The 17,772-nt window shown below is 38.1% G+C and overlaps 1 protein-coding gene across 1 annotated transcript; it reads left to right on the top strand.

Moving 5' to 3' along the window:
* The first annotated feature begins 5,582 nt into the window (after positions 1 to 5,582).
* LOC108047170 lies at positions 5,583 to 6,323 on the top strand. Its single transcript, XM_017127268.2, is given in 1 exon segment — positions 5,583 to 6,323. A coding segment is annotated over 1 exon segment (204 nt). The 5' UTR covers positions 5,583 to 5,599; the 3' UTR covers positions 5,804 to 6,323.
* Positions 6,324 to 17,772: the final 11,449 nt, after the last annotated feature.

The following is a 17,772-nucleotide window of genomic DNA, read 5'->3' on the forward strand; positions in this document are numbered from 1 at the left end:
CATGTTGGGGCTGCAATCATAACAATAACAATGCCATTGACATTGCAATTACGATGGCTGTTACAGCCACAATTACCATCTGGCTTAATGAAGCCATCGTATCGGAGGGGAGGACAGTGCATAATAACTCCAAAATATTACGCCTATTCGCTAATGGACCGATCAAATAATCCAGAGCTCTCGAGGAGCTCCTCCAGATTTTGAACGTGACGCATACTTAATTATCGTTTGATGGCGTGGCACGCCCGCCTCGTTTTGGCTAGGTGTTAACAAATTCATTTCACTCGGCAAACTCGGTAAGCTCGGAAACTGTAACTGGTTTGCTTTACAGCTCCATCACGTAGAGCCAGAGCCCCCAGAGCCTTCATCATCGCCCGTTTTCCTTCACGGTGGCTATATCGCAGCCACATGGCTCTTTAATCTTGTGTGGCAGAGAGGCGGCAACATTATTTGCATGCTGATTAGCCTTCAATGTCAGTCGCCAGACAGGTTGCACCTCACTTTCCCATGGGGCTTGGCTTCTTCCATCCTCCTGCTCCAATTTTCAACACTTTTGACGTTTAGAGTGCCAGACCAGAGAGCCAGTGCGGCCAGCTCCAACTCCATCTCCAACTCCATCTCCAACTCCAACTCCAGCTCCAGCTCCATCTCGATCTCCATCTCCATGTTGGGTCTATGATTATAGAGCGCCACTTGCTTGTTATGGCCAACTTTGGCTCTGGCCACTGTAATGACTCTCAGCCGGTGCTGCCGGTAATTGTTGGCCATTTTACTCTACGTGCTGTCTCATGGGGGGTTCCCCTGCCCAGCCGCTCGCAAATGTTTGCCTAACTGCTCAATCGTGCAGAAATGACAACTTTATTAGCAGTTTGTGGGCGGCAGCCACAACCAGATTTACAAGATTAACGATGTATTTAATAACGAAGGAAAAAAGGATCAAATGTTATGCAAAAAATCTTACCAATATAATATAGTCTACATAATATTAAGATCTCCTTTCAATATTTGAAAAAAATCTTTGTGGCTTATAAAAGATAAAATGATATATTTTTCAATCAAAATTGGGCAATGTGGACTTGCAGTTGTTAATAGGGTAGAAACATTTGGCCAAATATAAAACCAAATTTGCGTTTGGCTTTTAGGAAAACTGGATCTTAAATGTGTATCGCAAATCTTTTACATTTTAAAAAACCTTCAAGCCGTCCTTGTGCTTAATGAAATTCCAAGCCATTCCCAAGGAAAGGCCCACTCCAATTTAAAGAACACTTTGAACCCGTACTGTACCTACAGTATCTACTCTTGTTACAGCGATTTCCAATCGAGGTTTCCCCAGCGAAGGAAGCACCATGTGCTGGAAATTTCCTCCATCGGGCATTCCGCGAAAACAAAAATCAGTCGAAATGTTCAGAGGGTCAGTGGAACACCTTGCCGGGGAATCGAATTCGGTCCGCCACCATTTTTTTAGGCTCGACGGGAATCAGAGACATGTGCAAGAGCAACAGATTGCAGAGGGGATTTCGGTGCCTTAGTAGGTAGGAATAGGGATGTGCAACAAATGAAACGAATCTCTGAGGGCTGGCAGTTGGTGGTCGCAGCAGGTACTTGGATGGGACCGGAGGATCAGCAGCATCCTGAGTGCAACAGGCTGCACCGGCCCAAATGGATTCCTTTTTTAACATGCAGGAGAGATTTACTTTTGTGTTTTGTTCTTGACCTGGCAGCTGCTCTGGGATTCCGGCAAAATGGTTGCAATCACAACACCGCCAGACCATGGATCCTTTTCCTAGACAAACATCTATGGGCTTAGTATCTGCTGTAATGATAAAATCGCCTGTTGCTGCAGCGATTTCTAGAACAATGTTTTCTTATTTCAATCGTGCCCTGACTAAGGTATTTCTTTCTATCGATCCTCCGATTAGGCCAACACCCAACGATTTAAAAGCGTTCAAATAGTTACAATGCCCATTTCCATTGAATTTGTCTAATTCGATTATGGCTTATTTGTATTCCTGACTGGATTTTTTACGCGGTTTTTATGCTAAACAAGCAATGTCTGGTAAGTTAATGAGCATTGGCTATGACCAATCGGAATTTAAAGTTGCGAATTTTTTAAATTCAAATGGTTTCTAATGAAAATGAAAAAGGGAACCATGGACGATTAAGAAATTTCGCAGAATGAAATCAATATGCAATTAAATTGTAATTCTCTTTAATTCTACGAATGAATTCTAAAATCCCGTTACTTCTATCAGTATGTTCTGTATTAAAGCAAGGTGAACTATTAACTATTTTAGTTAATTTAAAAGAATTAAATACTATTAAACTATTTATTATAAGAACTATTTAAACTCTTTCTTATGCGATCCATTCGGAATTTCTAAGAGGTTAAGAAAAATGTCGCAGTATGTACGTTGCATATGTACAAATTTTGAAATATATATTTTGTACAACTTTAAATATTATCATTTGCTAATATATTTAATAGATTAAAAATATAAGACCCTTAAAAGGGGCCTTTAAAAAATATATGAGCAGGACTTTATACTTAAAGGTTTTCTCTTTCCCAAACTCCAGACCATCCCATATTCAAAGTACATTGCTGTCCGCCATAAACATACTGTAATATTTAATCAACATTAAGCAAAATTATATGAATTTAAAGAGAGCAGGCCAAAACAACTTTTTAAGAGACGGCTTAAACTTTACTGCTGAAATTTATCGTGTGGAATGTTTGCGGCATGATGTCGCTCGTTGATGCCACACACGAAAAACTACAAAAAATTAAAGCAAGTACGAAAAAATGAGGAGCAGACGCGAAGTGAAGCCTGATGGTCACCGGCTGGCCCGAGAAGGTTTTGGTTTTGGTTTTGTTTTACTGGGCCTTTGTTTGGGTTTGGGCCGCGAAGCCAATAAAAATCTGGTCAGTGGCAGCAGCAGGTTGAAAGTGGATTTTGGGCCATGCATAAATAAATGATCAGCGTGCAGCGATCGGAGGGTGTGCGGTTTTTAATTACACAGACTTGCAGTTGACATTTTGGGACCGGCCCGGGCATATGGCACGCGTTGGGGCATAGACCCAAAGATACCCAAAAAACCGAGGACAGTGAGAGTTTGTTGACACTGGAGCCAGCTGCTTTGGCGAAATGTTTGAACAGCTTAAAGTTTGCCGAGCTGCTGTGTTAACATTGCCCAAACATGCCACAAAGGACATACATTTCCACATAAATGTATTTCCTTTGTGGCATCTTTTTCCCCCAGAAAAACAAGCCAAGAAGTCAAAGGAAAAGGAAATCATTCAGTTTCTTATTCGTATTCGCATTCACATTTCTTACTTCCACCCCAAACTGTGACGACTACTGTGTCCTTTGTCCTGCTTCGAGTTATTTTTTTCCTTCCTTTGACTGGCATATTTCATACAATTGCTTGGCATTGTGTTGATTTTCCATGGCTGTTAAATTGATGGATTGCTGTGCGACTTTTGACACCACACACAATTGCAATTCCCCCTGCTGTCTCTGTCCGTGAAGGAAACTCCTCAAGGATCTCCGGGGAAAATCTTAAGCAAGCATGCATAATGCCAGTGACAACTGCCGCCAGTCCAAGGATCCAGGACTCGTGTCTCCGTTGAGCTGGCATTTACTACTTTTTTGGGGATTTTTAGGCGACATTTTTATGGATGTCACATTAAAGTTGCGCTAAGGAGCAAAGAATATAGTATATTTGGGGAGATAAATATGTCAATCACAAATTAAGAAATCCGCTAAGGTTTCGATTTCAAAGGAGTTGAACTGATCAACCATGAGGGAATTAAAACCACTAATTCTTAGCGTTAATATGAATTTGGGATATTACTAAAAATAAATTTGAAACAATTGAAAAATTGTTTAGATATCTCAACATAAACATTTTAAATAATGCTTTAAAAAAATACGACATTTGAATATCAATAAATTTAAAAAATAATTTGCAATTGAATAAATGATGACATTCGAATAAATTATTTCAACAATATATCTAACATATTTTTTGTGTTTTCTAACTTTATATTATAATTCTGTGTATGTATGTAAGAAAAATTAATGAAGTTTACTTTTGGCTGCTATTTTCTTTGAATTTTGTTGTTATAAATGTATTATTATAAATTAAATATATTTTTTAAACTAGCATTAACATATAGATTGGATCTGTCAGTCCGGAAACCTGCATGAACACGGCATGACTCTATTTTAAGGTTCAATAAAAATGTATTGCCCATTAATATTCATGTAAGCTCTTAAATAACATCTGGCAATTCTCATGGGCAACCCTTTGTTCTAAGATGCACTTGTTTCACTTGAAACCAAGTGCACAGACGTGTACAGATGTATCTATTACCCTCGAGAAGTTTTTAGTTTCTCCGCGAATCAGCTGACACAGAGAGATGGAGCGGGACAGGGAGTCGGTGGAAGAGAGATAGAGAGAGAGGGACAGCGGGGCCAAGAAAGCGGACGCAGCCACTTGAGAAATCCACCTGCACGACTGGAAACGATCTGCGATCTCCGACGGTACAGCCCCCTCCCCCTTATTCCGACTTGCCGGTCCTGCAGTTTTAATTTTGGTTGCGTGGTTCTTCAGTTGGCGCTGCTATAGCTGCTGTTTCTACTTGAGCAAACTGCAGATTACCCAAGTTGAGCCCTTAAGTGTGTTCCATATCAGGTTTATCATTCGCTGTCATTGTCGTCGTGGCTCCGAGACAAGCATACGCTTCACTGACCCAACGAACGAACGGATTAAATATATCATTTTTGTTCCCTCTTTAATGAAAGGGTTGAGCTAAATTCAGTTCGCTCCGTTGGCCAGTTGGTTGGAGTTGGAAGCTCTCGGCTAACACCTGAAAATTGCAGCTTACCCAAAAATAAATATAAAACGGAAACTTTGTTTCGGGGACAACGCACATTACACACTAAATATGCTTTATGAAGAAAGCCATGGCATGGATATGGCTAAAGGGGTTGGTAATATAGCCGAGCGTAATGATTGATATTGAGGAAGTTGCGTTGCGGTTATATTACAAAATATCCTTTTTACCGGGGCAGTACACTGAGCGAATTTACAGTCAATTATCAATTATTATCAATCCACTATTTGAACTCTGAAAAGAAAAAATCATTTTACTTATAAAATAAAAATCGTTCTTTAATTTTAAAAACTTTAGTAAATAATTTTATTTCTATTTGGTTCAAGTAAGCTTATAGTTTTCCTTTAGCTTTTCTTAAATAAATCATTTTTAGACCAGTCAACTAAAGATCAATGGTTTGCTACATTCGTATTATAAAAGAAATTTATTTAGGGCTTGGCAAATCGAACATTCAGTCACTAAATTCCTAAAATTATTTAAATTAAAATAACTCTTTAATTTCTCTCTGCTTGGTTAAATGCATTGTCGTTGCGAGTCGGGGGCTAATAAAGTCCTTAGCAAAAAAAAGTTAACAATTAAGCAACGGAAGCAGGAATAACAGGGTGTCTTTAAATTTAAAAAAGTAGGCCACAATTTACATTAATATATTCGAAATATCATAACAAAATATCAAACCTTTGGAACCTTTAGGCGGATTTTGAAATGATGATTACTTGGCGATCGTTTCCCAAATTGCTAATTGTGGTGCCATTGCTGCACTTATACCTGGCCCACTGTGTTCAGGCCGAATCTGAGGATCTTAAGCGTCGCAAGGAGTCGGGTAAAAAGTAAATGTCCCTATTGAATATATTATAGGTAAATTGAATTGCCTGGCTGATGAAGCAGGGGAAGTTGCGAAAAACATAACTGGACACCCTGTACGGAAGCTCGACGGCGAGGAAGTAAATGCACACAAATTACCCCAAGCCAAAAACTTATCGACAAGCGTCGCTCGAACTGAAACGGAAGCAGAAAGTCAAGGTGCAAAACCAAAAATCATTACACCTGTTCACAAACACAACAAGCCGAGGAAGATGTGAGTGTAGAAAGCGTAGAAATCGAATGGACAGCGGAGAATAATGTGAGGCACGCCAAGTTGAAAATTTAACGCTCGTAGTTCATCCGCAAGGGTTGAAGAAGTTCTTCTTGGGGTTTGGGTAGCTATGTTTCTTTTTTTTATTTTCGGATATATATTTCGGGGAAAACTGGTCACGGTGCATGCACACCTCTTTCTGTTGCATGTGGCAGGCGACACAAATGCAAAGCAAACGAAAATTGTACTGTCTTGATATCAGAAATTAATAAACTTAATGAGCGGCCAGCGACAGATAGACATCTGCAACAGGTTCATCTGGTTGCAGCTGCATTTGCTCGACTTGCAAAATGATTTGGCCCAAAATTGCATTTTAATTGTTGGTTAAATTTAATTTTGGCCCACTCGATAATGTTCGTTGATGGTTGCTGGCATTAGCACTTCTTTAGCGGACCAGCAAGTGCAGCTGCCTTTCTTTCGTGATCGGAGAAAGGACTGTTGCGAAAGGGTTCTGTATACAGGTATTAATTAAAGTTATATTCTGGCTGTATAATTTATTATCTATTCATCAAAAATTTGGGCACCAAAATAAAAGGGTTGAAATTAGTCATTGGTGGCAGATGCAAAAGCAGCTGGAAGAGTTCTCTTTTTTAATATGTACAATTAAACTAAAACAGTGTGAAAAATTGTATTCACACCTTTGGATTAAGTCCTAGAAGCGCATTTATAAAAAAAGGAGTATGCTATAAAATATAAAAATTATTGTCCACCATAAACATTTTTTAAAAACGCGAAGCCCCTCCTGGTTTTTTTATTTTTCCCCTCCATGAGAAGCCAACTTAATTCGTTCCGCCCTCCAGCCTAATATTCATCTGATAAGAAAGATAATTGAGATGGTTGCATATAATAAGGGTTTAAATTATGGTAATCCTTTGTGCATATTTGTTTGCCTAAATTAAAGTCTGAAAAATATATTTGCATATTAATATTTCATTTTTTCGTGACAACTTAGATTAAATATAGTATAGTACATGGTTGAATTAAAAAAGCTTAAAAGCTAAATGACGGTAACGGGTCAGCTTAAAAGCTTCTCATGGAAGGAGAGCGTCAAGATCCTTCAAGATAACCACCCTTTTCTTGCTTAAGTATATAATTTGTATGCCTTATCAGCCGGAAACCCGTATTCCCCGCTCTTATCAACTTCATTACGCAATGCTCTCATAATTATTTGCTGGGGTAAAACTCACTCGGCAACAAAAGACTTAAGCCACGAACCTTCTTTTCGATTCGCCGTGGGTAAAATTACGGCATTCGGATATTACTTAATCATACATTTGACTGGTCGCTATACTATATGCAGAGCACCTTGCTGCCGTGATGGGGGAAATTGAAATGACAGTTGAGTTTATGATGAGGAGGGGCAGATGAGAATACGAATGCGTATTTTTGGCAATGCGTCAGTTGCAATTACATGTGACAGGATGATGCACCGTCGAAGGAGGGAAGGGGGTTCGGATCCGCCCGATGACAACCTGCAACTGTCAAAATGTCCGACAGTGGCAAAAACTGTCAGCGGATGGCGGTGCCGGGCAAATGTGACGCCATATAAAATCAATAAATTATGAAAGCCAAAGGGAGGACTGAGGACTTCACCTCTCGGTGGCAGTGGCATTGCCAGTTGCATAATGTATTCTAAGGATGCCAAAAAGGAGTGACGGCAAACCGGTTGCAACTCCATCAGACCACGTCCTTAGGGAATCTCTTGATCGCCTGTATTTGGCGTTGATTGATTTAGTTAGTGGCAAAAAACACTTCGCTCTCTGGCCTCCTCTTTCTTAATGAATTAATTAATGAAGGCCATAATTAAATTTGCACTTTGTTACTCGGGCTGTTGTTGCATGTGCTAATTTATGAGTTTTTAATTATTTTTGCAATTAATGTTGTTTTTTGGCACCAGCATTATAATTATTTCCTGGCAACAGGATCAACAGGATATGCTGCTCATTTGTCAGTTGCGAAGCGTTAAATCGAGACCCCAAAAAACAAGCTTCCTTCATTTAAGGAGGGGTAAAAAAACGAAAGACTCAGACAACGAACTTGTTTTCAGTTTGGGGCGCCAAAATTTAATATTTTTTCAGTTCTGTTTTTTTGCAGCTGCTTCTCGTCTGTTTTTTTACTGGTAATTATTAAAAAGCATTATTCTCTCCATTGCCTGACAATAGAAACTAACACCGGCTTCCATTGCATTGTTCCAATTTCCAACTCCCATCGAGAAAAACTGTCATTTCGAAACCCAATTGTTTGGAAATGCTTTTCGTGTGGCAGGTACTCGTAGTTTCATGCGTAGATCTTTTTTCTCAGCCAACATTTTTGGGGGTGAAAAAACAGAGATCTTCTTTCCTCCATGGCTTTTGTACTCTGTGTCTGTGCTGCAGGTGGACAGCTCGAAATGTTCTCAGGCCAAAGTGAATGCCTCTTGTTTGGTACAGTTATAAAACAGTTTAGATTTTCTTCTCTTCTGTTTTTTTTTTTGCAAAACGTGGGAACTAAATTCTGCAACAATATCCTAATTTGATGAATAGCTATTAGCGCCCAATAAAACACAGGTGGAGCTGGAACTATCGATGAACGAGTGTTGGTTGCGGAGATTAAAAATTTAATGAGAGTTAGAATAGCTTAAACGTAGGATGTTATGGGGATAATATGGGGTCTTTATAAAATGAATTTTAAAAACAACTCTTTAGAATTCAAAAGGTTAACGCAATGCCGCTCTAAAGTAACTACAATTTTAACAAATTATAGAAAACTAAGACAATTTTGCAATGAGTATTTGAAAGTATTCTCACACTTCATAAATTTTCCTTTTTATTTTCAGACACTAATTTCCATTTTCTTGTACCAACATCTCCCATTCACTCTTTCTTTCGATGTACAAATATTTGTGTTATGCATTAAATGGATATTTTCTGTTTGCTCACCTCACTTTCCTAGCAATTTCACTGTCCATAAATATTTTCAACTCCGGCAGCTGCCGTCCAATCTCCGATCTGCAATCTGCAATCAAATGACTAGACAACTTTGCAGAAAGATTTCTTAGGATTTCGGTTTTCTTTTCCAGCTTAAGCTTAATTGTTTGCAAATTAGCTAATTAGTTAATTAAGACGTGGTTACAATGTGAGTGGCAAGGGCAAGCTGTATTCTTTCAGTTCAGGGTTAGTAACCTAGGTATTTATGAAACCATTTTCAAATTGAAATGGCCACGGCCACTTACAAATTTCCGCGATTTCGGCCGAGATGAGATAAACGAAAAAACGGAAGACGCAAAGTAAAAACAAAGTAGCAATAACCATACGAAAATTAAGCCAAAAATTTGAAAACAATGAGCTTGAACAACTTAATTGAGACGTTGCGGCTGCAAGCCCTCTTTAAGCTGGCTTCTTGTCATCGTTAAGGAGTTAATTTATTTATTATCCCCAGATTTTTACTGCTCCATTGTTGTTCGCTTATTGCAAGAGGGGGGCTGGACCCAAGAATAATAAAATATTAAACGGCATCCCCAACAGCAGTCGAAAAAAAACCAAAACGCCAAAAGAACCGGCTTTGGCTAATTAGGAGCTTCGGGGAAAATATATGTAACACCGAAAACCAACTCAAAAATGTTACTTTTTATGGATGCTCATCTCTGTGCATGTTTCTGTTGTCTCCGCGTCGTTAGCCCTCCCCCTTCGCCTCTTCGTTTTATGATGTCGAGAGATTTTGCACCTTATGAGAAAATCTTAAGACTCGCTGGCCGTCGCTGCCAATCTTGTTAAACTCGCCTCAAACTCGCATTGACACTTTGTTGCGCTTGCGCTTCGTCCCCAGCGTTTTGGATCGTTACAATCCCAGAGTTTCGAGCGGGAAGTCTGTCCGGCTTTTCGGTTCTTTGCTCTTTTTTTATTTTCTTATTTTTCATGTGGCTCCGTATTTGAAAGTCCGTTTGGCTGTCAAAAGCGTTAATTTTTAAGTGCCTAGTGAGAGTTTTTTTCTCCCCACCGAGTTCAGATTTGGTCTTGGCCAACAGCCACTCAATGGCGGCTTTCATCTCAGAAGCAGCTGCCGTATAATTGTATGTGTGTCGGTTCGAGGCTTAATGAGAGCACGGGTTCAAGTGGCAAGTGTCTTGCCTATTTTTTATTTGCAGCATTCCTTGGCCCAAAATGAACTCATTAATTTGTCGCTCCAAATGGGTTGCCATCTTGACATTTTTCACTTGAAGTTTTACCAACGTCTTGGTTATTGACCCAGCTTTTTCCTGATTTTTAAGAAAGTTGCCAATCTTTCCTGTAATTATCAAAAAAACTAGCACATATTGACGTTTTACTTTAAATTAAAGCTAATAAAATCAAAGAAAAGAACGTAAAGTTTTAAGTATGGACAAAATATGTCCACCAAAAAAAAGAAAGAATGTTTCTCAAAATATTGTTTTTACAAATGCTTGGCCTAGAGAAAATGTATTATAAAGACAAATTGTTAAAAAAAAAGGTTTTTTTGCCTAGTGTAACTATTTTTTTGTCATTTATGGTATTAAGAGATTTAATCTTGTTCTTAATACGATTATTTTATTCATTTATTTTTATACTTGTATGCTAAGAAGTTCGAGATATTCCCACCATAATTTTCATTCCCTGCCTAATAATTTCCAACCCCCGAAATTGTGCTCTCAAAACCAACAAACCTGCAAGCAATTTACATATTTTATATGTTCTGCCCAGCTAATTGCGAATAAAATGTTGACCCAAAAATTAAACGAACAAGCAAGGTATTTCAAATTTCCGTAGTATGTGAGAACCTTCTTCGAGATGTGGCCCAAAAGAAATGCCGGCCTTCATATTTAATTATTTCAAAAATTGCATTTTCTTTCTTCTTGTTTTATCATTTCACATATATGTACCCCGGTGAGTGAGTGTCATTAATTTGGCCAACAGACGAAGGGCGATTGGGGGGAGTTGGGGGAGTTGGAGGAGGCCGAGCATGACAGGAGAATTGGACAAGTTGTAAAGGAAATATTTTGATGTTACCGTTATTTCTGCGGCGAGGTAGCCGATCGTTGTCCGCACCGAATTTATATATATATATAAATATTTTTACTTTTGCTCGTTTCTCAGGCCACTAGTAAGAGGCTAATAAACTCAATTAAGCGGAGTGTAAGCGTGTCCAGAGCTCTGGACACTGGTCAAGTGCTGATGGCCGACAGTACAAGGCACTTAATTGACCAACTTTGAGTTGCGTTTTTGGCCAGGATTGAGGACTATGTCGAATGCAAATCCCGAACCAAGCCGAAACCAAAACCGATTCGAACGCATTATCATCTCCATAATTCAAATGCAGGCATAGACATTGCATGACTCAGTGGGATCAGATAAGAAGCCAGCGAAAAATTGTTCGCCACAGAAATAAATATGAAGAAAGGGGCAAATAAAGCTTTCCGTGGCCAAACGTAGAACGGTAGCTGCCAAACGCTGTTGACACTTTTTCCCCCAGCTTTCGGTAGATAACGCGATGCCCAGGGTCTCAGCGTGAGCCGATGGCAGTGGCACAAAGTCAACTGCAATGCCTCCTCATCGCTGATCGCAAACGGCGTGAAAACTGAAAAACCGAACACAAAAGCAACGCAATTTCTAGCCATGACTATGTGGAAAATAGTTACGTCCGCCTGACGGCGACTCACTGCACAGCATGCGCCAATTTCCCAGGAAACTCAAGTTGAGAGGGACCCGGACAGGGCTTGGTAAATATTTTGCCACTGTTTTGAATTTGGTTTTTTGTTTTCTATTTATTTTTTTTCTGCTGGTATGTCTTTTGTTCTTGGCCTGACAATTCAGCAAGCAGATGCCTCCGGTTGGCGGGGGAGATGGGAAAGTGGCAGAAAAGTTCAAGGGAAATGATCTGACAGTCTTGGTCTAAATATATTCTGGTCTTAAAACCCACTTGGGGGTCACGATCATAAATCAAGCAAGAAAGGCTTGTCCGATCTTTAATACTTTTTTATAGTCTTACACTCTCTAAAATATTTTAAAAAACGTTTTCTAGGACAACATCCAAGTTTTTAAAATTCTAAAAGAACAAGAAAGGAAGCAAACTTCGGCAAGCCGAAGTTTATATACCCTTGCAGTTATTGCAACACGACTACATTTCGATTTATATGCCTATATTACTAAAAACAATGAAGCTATGTCGATATTGCGCTGCATTTGGCCATCGTTTCTATGGCAGCTATATAATTTTGTTGTCTGATTTTAATTAAATTAAAACCGGAATTCTATAATGTTTAAATATTACCAAATCCTAAACAACAACAAAATTTAAAACAACACAGTTATAATTTTTTTGAATTTTTTTTCCGATTGTTCCTATGGGAGCTATATGATATAGTCGCCCGATCCGGCTCGTTCCGACTTATATACTCCCCGCAATAGAAAGACAACAAGTTTCAAGCAGATAGCGGACAGACGGACTGACGGACGGACGGACAGACGGGCATGGCTAGATCGACTCTCCTGGTGATACTGATCAAGAATATACTTTATATATATAATACTTTATATAATATACTTTATAATTATAATACCCTCTGCAAGGGTATAAAAATCGTATCAATCAAATTGATTTATTTATGCTAACATAGATCTTAATGTTATGAATGAAAATATAATAATTTATATAGTTCAAGTTAAATATTAATATTCTAATACGATCTAATACCAGGACACTTTATAATACATTTTTGAGTTATTTTAAACTCTAGATCACAAACTTAAAATCCAAGAAAAGTTTAAATACCCTAAAATTTATTTATGCTACGCATCTTTATAAAATAACAAGAAAGGAAAGCTAACTTCGGGCGGAGCCGAAGTTGATATACCCTTGCAGAATACTCTGTAAATTATATTCTCCAAAATTATTCATATGATGCATTCTTAATACTCATAAAAAATCCCAACTTCCTAACTTTAAAAACACCAAAGTTATGGCATTTCCAATCGTTCAGTTCTATGGCAGCTATAGCATATAGTCGGCCGATCCTTATGAAATTTGGTAGGTCGGATTTATTGGCCAAATGTAAAACTCATAGAAAATTCCAACTTCCTAACTTTATAAACACCAAAGTTATGGCATTTCCGATCAATCAGTTATATGGCAGCTATAGGATATAGTCGGCCGATCCTTATGAAATTTGGTAGGTCGGATTTATTGGCCAAATGTAAAGCCCATAGAAAATTCCAACTTCCTAACTTTACAAACACCAAAGTTATGGCATTTCCGATCAATCAGTTATATGGCAGCTATAGGATATAGTCGGCCGATCCTTATGAAATTTGGTAGGTCGGATTTATTGGCCAAATGTAAAACCCATAGAAAATTCCAACTTCCTAACTTTATAAACACCAAAGTTATGGCATTTCCGATCAATCAGTTATATGGCAGCTATAGGATATAGTCGGCTGATCCTTATGAAATTTGGTAGGTCGGATTTATTGGCCAAATGTAAAGCCCATAGAAAATTCCAACTTCCTAACTTTACAAACACCAAAGTTATGGCATTTCCGATCAATCAGTTATATGGCAGCTATAGGATATAGTCGGCCCGGCCGTTCCGACATATATACTGCGTGCAAAGGAAAGAAGGGTGTGTGCAAAGTTTGAACTCGATAGCTTTAAAACTGAGAGACTAGTTTGCGTAGAAACAGACAGACGGACAGACGGACAGACAGACGGACAGACAGACGGACAGACGGACAGACGGACATGGCTATATCAACTCAGGAGGTGATCCTGATCAAGAATATATATACTTTATAGGGTCGGAGATGTCTCCTTCACTACGTTGCACACTTTTGACCAAAATTATAATACCCTCTGCAAGGGTATAAAAATTAAAATTGTTGTAATTTAAAAAATGATAATTGACTGGAATAATTTAAGGGATGACTCTTAAATCCTGCTTACACGTTTAATGACTTTCTTTTTACTCAGATGCCATTTCTGTCCTTTTGTCGACTGCTCCAAAATTAATCGTTGTCGCAGATATTTGGGGCGTTCATCGCACGTTAACACTGGTAACGCCCCAAAATCGGAACATCTTCAATGTGGCTCAATCGATTTCACGGGACTTGTTCTGCCCCTGCCACCCTGTTCCCCCTAAAATACTGCAATCCTGGCCATCATTCATGGCAACTTGAAGACAATGCGTTGACATTTGCGCCTCATGTTGCTGCTGGCCCTAAGTTATGACCAACAGGCAAAACAAACAGAAATCAATAAGGAGAAACGCAACAAAAGGCAGACACATTTTCTCCACTGGCCTATTGTGCGTGTGTGCCTTCTGTTTACATTCGCGTCGATTGTCCCCGGGCGGAGATGTAGTAGCGTGAAATATCGCAACAATGGCATCATATATTTCCCGAATACTCCTCCATCCGTGTAATATGTGTGAGTTGCCAGTCTCGATGGCCCGATGATGCATGGGCGCCGCATCTAACGGTATGCCAAAGCATTCGGACCAGCGAAAAACAAAAGACTTAGACAACAAACTTTTGGTCAGGGCATGGCAATCGATTTCGGGGGTATCCTTTGAAAGGCGTAGCTAGATGAGGTCAAAGTGATATAGGAGGCATGCAAAATTTGGAATTTAACTAGTTAATGCAACCAGTGCCTAAAATCTTGATTTATGTTTCATAGCTCGGGATTTTTCTTTTGCTTTTCTTTTTAAGTTGTAGCTGTGTTCCGAAAATATGTATTTTTAAAAATTGCTTTAAATATCATTGACACTTATTTTGCTTTGTAATTTTATACCCAGAAAATATCATTCACATATACAAATTTCACATTCTCATGTATGAAAAAAGAAATTATGATAAAATTCTTTCAAAGCTATGACTCACTCCTAGAGAATCCGTGAACTTAAGATCTTTAAACAGTTTTTAAAAACAACTCATATTATAATTTTAAGTGCTTAAACAATTTTTTAATTAGAATTGATTAATATGGATGATAATAACGTTTTATTAAAGTTCAGCTTACAAACTAAAAGAAAGTCAATACTTTTATTCCTCTCTAATTTTGTTTTTTACATTCTAAACCGTTTCCATTTTCACGGAAAACAGAAGACTCAACACTATCTTAGCAATAAGATAAGCTTTCCTAAATCCAAAAGATTTAAAATTGAGCGTCTCTAACAGTAGCTATCTCCACGGTCTATCGCTTTTCCTGAGCGTCTGTCAACGTTCCCAAGATTTGAACCGCAGCCATACCACTTCTACAGGCTGTCGACCCTTTCACTTCACGCCACTCAAAATTTAATGCGTACGTGCCTGACCACACAAAATATGGCTTAAAAAGCGGCACAAAATCTCAGCAAACAAAAATGCCCAACAGAAAAAGATTTATTATATTAAATGCACGCATTTAGCGCCACTTAAGACGCCACTGAGCAACAACAACAACAGCAGCATGCCAAGCGGAGCAGGAAGTCAACACAATTCTCATCAATACCAATAATAGTTTTTGTTCAGCTTTCGTTTTTGTTTTTCCTTCTGTTGCCTAGCCACTTGTAATGATTGTTATGTTTATATTTTTGTGGAGAACGACGTGAGAGCTTGGCGGCAGCAAGTTACAAGTTACAAGTTGCAGGTTGCAAGCGCCAGCGCCAAACTTCAAATGACATTGCAGCAAAAGGCGCAGAAGCGAGCACATCAAATAATACTACTAATAATAACAATAATAATAACAACAAGCAATTTCATAAAATGCAGCACGTCCCCAGCCACAAATCGAACCAGCTTCGATGATGGTTGCAGCTTCGCCAGCAGCAACATCAGCCATTGCAACTGCAACATCAGCAAGTGAAGTCAATAACAGCCATGACAATAACAACAAAACAGCAGGAGAAGCATAAACTGGCTACTGGCTTTCGAGCAGGCTTCCAATAAGCCTAGATAAAAGCAAAGGCCAGTACAAAGTTATTTTCAAATTGATTCGGATCTATCTTTAGACAGACGTCAGAAGGAATGAATACAAATAAAATATAAATTATTTTTATGTAATGATGAAGAAATATCAATAAATGTTAAGGAACTTGTTTACTGTTTTCTTTTTGTTAACTATAGTAGTACTTGGAAGTCCTTTTAGTTCACTAGATATACTTGGTAGTTCTTGGTAGTTTCTTCAACTTTTATAAGAATAGGTATAGGTATTTAGTGGGAAGAACAAAAATGAAATAAAAAATAAATATTGTATCATTTATTACCACTTAAATTAAGCCACATATAAACTTTTGAAAAGTAATATTAACATTTTTAATTTACAAAGAAACAAATTGATTATTTAAGTAATTTTAGTTTCTTGAGGACTAATGTTTAAGTGTCTTTTTTTAATTTCTAAAGCCCAAGTACAAAATTTTTGTACTTCATATTGAATTTTATCGTTAAATATTTTTTAAATCAAGTTGTAAATATTTAACTTAATACTTCGTTGAACGACGTTAAAAATTCGCTGGGTCATTTCCTTTTGGGCAATTTACTACGCTTTCCTCGCTGGTCGGTCGCAATCAGTGTTCAGTAGCTGATAATTACGTTTCCCTGTGGTTTCCCTTTCATGGGGCGTTTTCAATTTAATTTTGCCCCGGCCATCCTGCCCAAGACCTTTCACAATCTGCGCCTGGTCGTGTGACTTTTAACGCACATTTTCAAGCACTTTAACGCCGCCGAGCAGGGAGCACGAAGCGATGCCAAAACGGGGGCTTTAAAGGGGTTGGGGATGGTCGCATTGCACTATGGGGAATTTGCCCGATTTTTTGGAATAAATTAATAACTCGCGAACTATGTAACATATTTCAGTGAGGTTTTTTTTATAGTGTTCTACATACCTATACACACCTGTTGGAAAAGTGAAAGTATACCCCCCCCCCAAACCCAATTTTTTATATTTTTTATAACAAATTTAGCTCTATATGCTCTTAATTTTTAATTTAAAAAAATCATAGTCGTTTTCTTTTTCATAATTATCAACATCTAGAGACTCGTCTCCAGGTTCATATTCGCATAATTACAATTAAATGACTTTTGGTGAAAGAGCAAGCAGCTCATGTTTTCGGACGCCCTTTTTCAAATTCATTGATGAAATGATGGGGTCTGAAGTAACCACGGCTCTCTGAAAAACATCTGTAAAGTTGGAGATTCCACTGTGGGATCAACTTGCTTGCTAACAAAAGTGAATTCGCCATTTTTTTTTTCTCGAAGACCCTTTTGCTTATGCAAAACTTCCAGCAGGGCTGCGTTTTTGATCAAGAAATTGGTTTCTTAAAAATGAAATTACGCGAAAAGTCGCACGAAGCGCACGATGAGACAATATGTTCTGAATTCGCAATTAATCACTCTACAACATGGATAAAGACACTTACTGAACAAAGTTAAACATTTTTGTAAAACTCTATTGAAAGTTTAACTTTCTTTCCAAAACCCAAACGAAAACATCACCTGCTACATTTACAAATTGTTAAAATTGGACGCACATATTAAGCAATGTATAAGTATTTTTACACAGAACATACATTGAGAATTGGTAATAATTTCAAATTTGACTGTCTTACGTCATTTTGTTGCAGAGATAATGATTTGAAAGTGAGCTTCAAAGTTAAGCAAAATGTAAACAAACCATGTGCGCTTGCAACAGCTGACTTTAACAGTTGGTATTTAAATACTAGACTTTTAAGTTAACATTTGCGGTATGTTACCAAACAGCTTGATGTTTTCTTAATACATTA

The sequence above is a fragment of the Drosophila rhopaloa genome, unplaced genomic scaffold (genome assembly GCF_018152115.1).
Source record: "Drosophila rhopaloa isolate 14029-0021.01 unplaced genomic scaffold, ASM1815211v1 contig_155, whole genome shotgun sequence".
Lineage (NCBI taxonomy): Eukaryota > Metazoa > Arthropoda > Insecta > Diptera > Drosophilidae > Drosophila > Drosophila rhopaloa.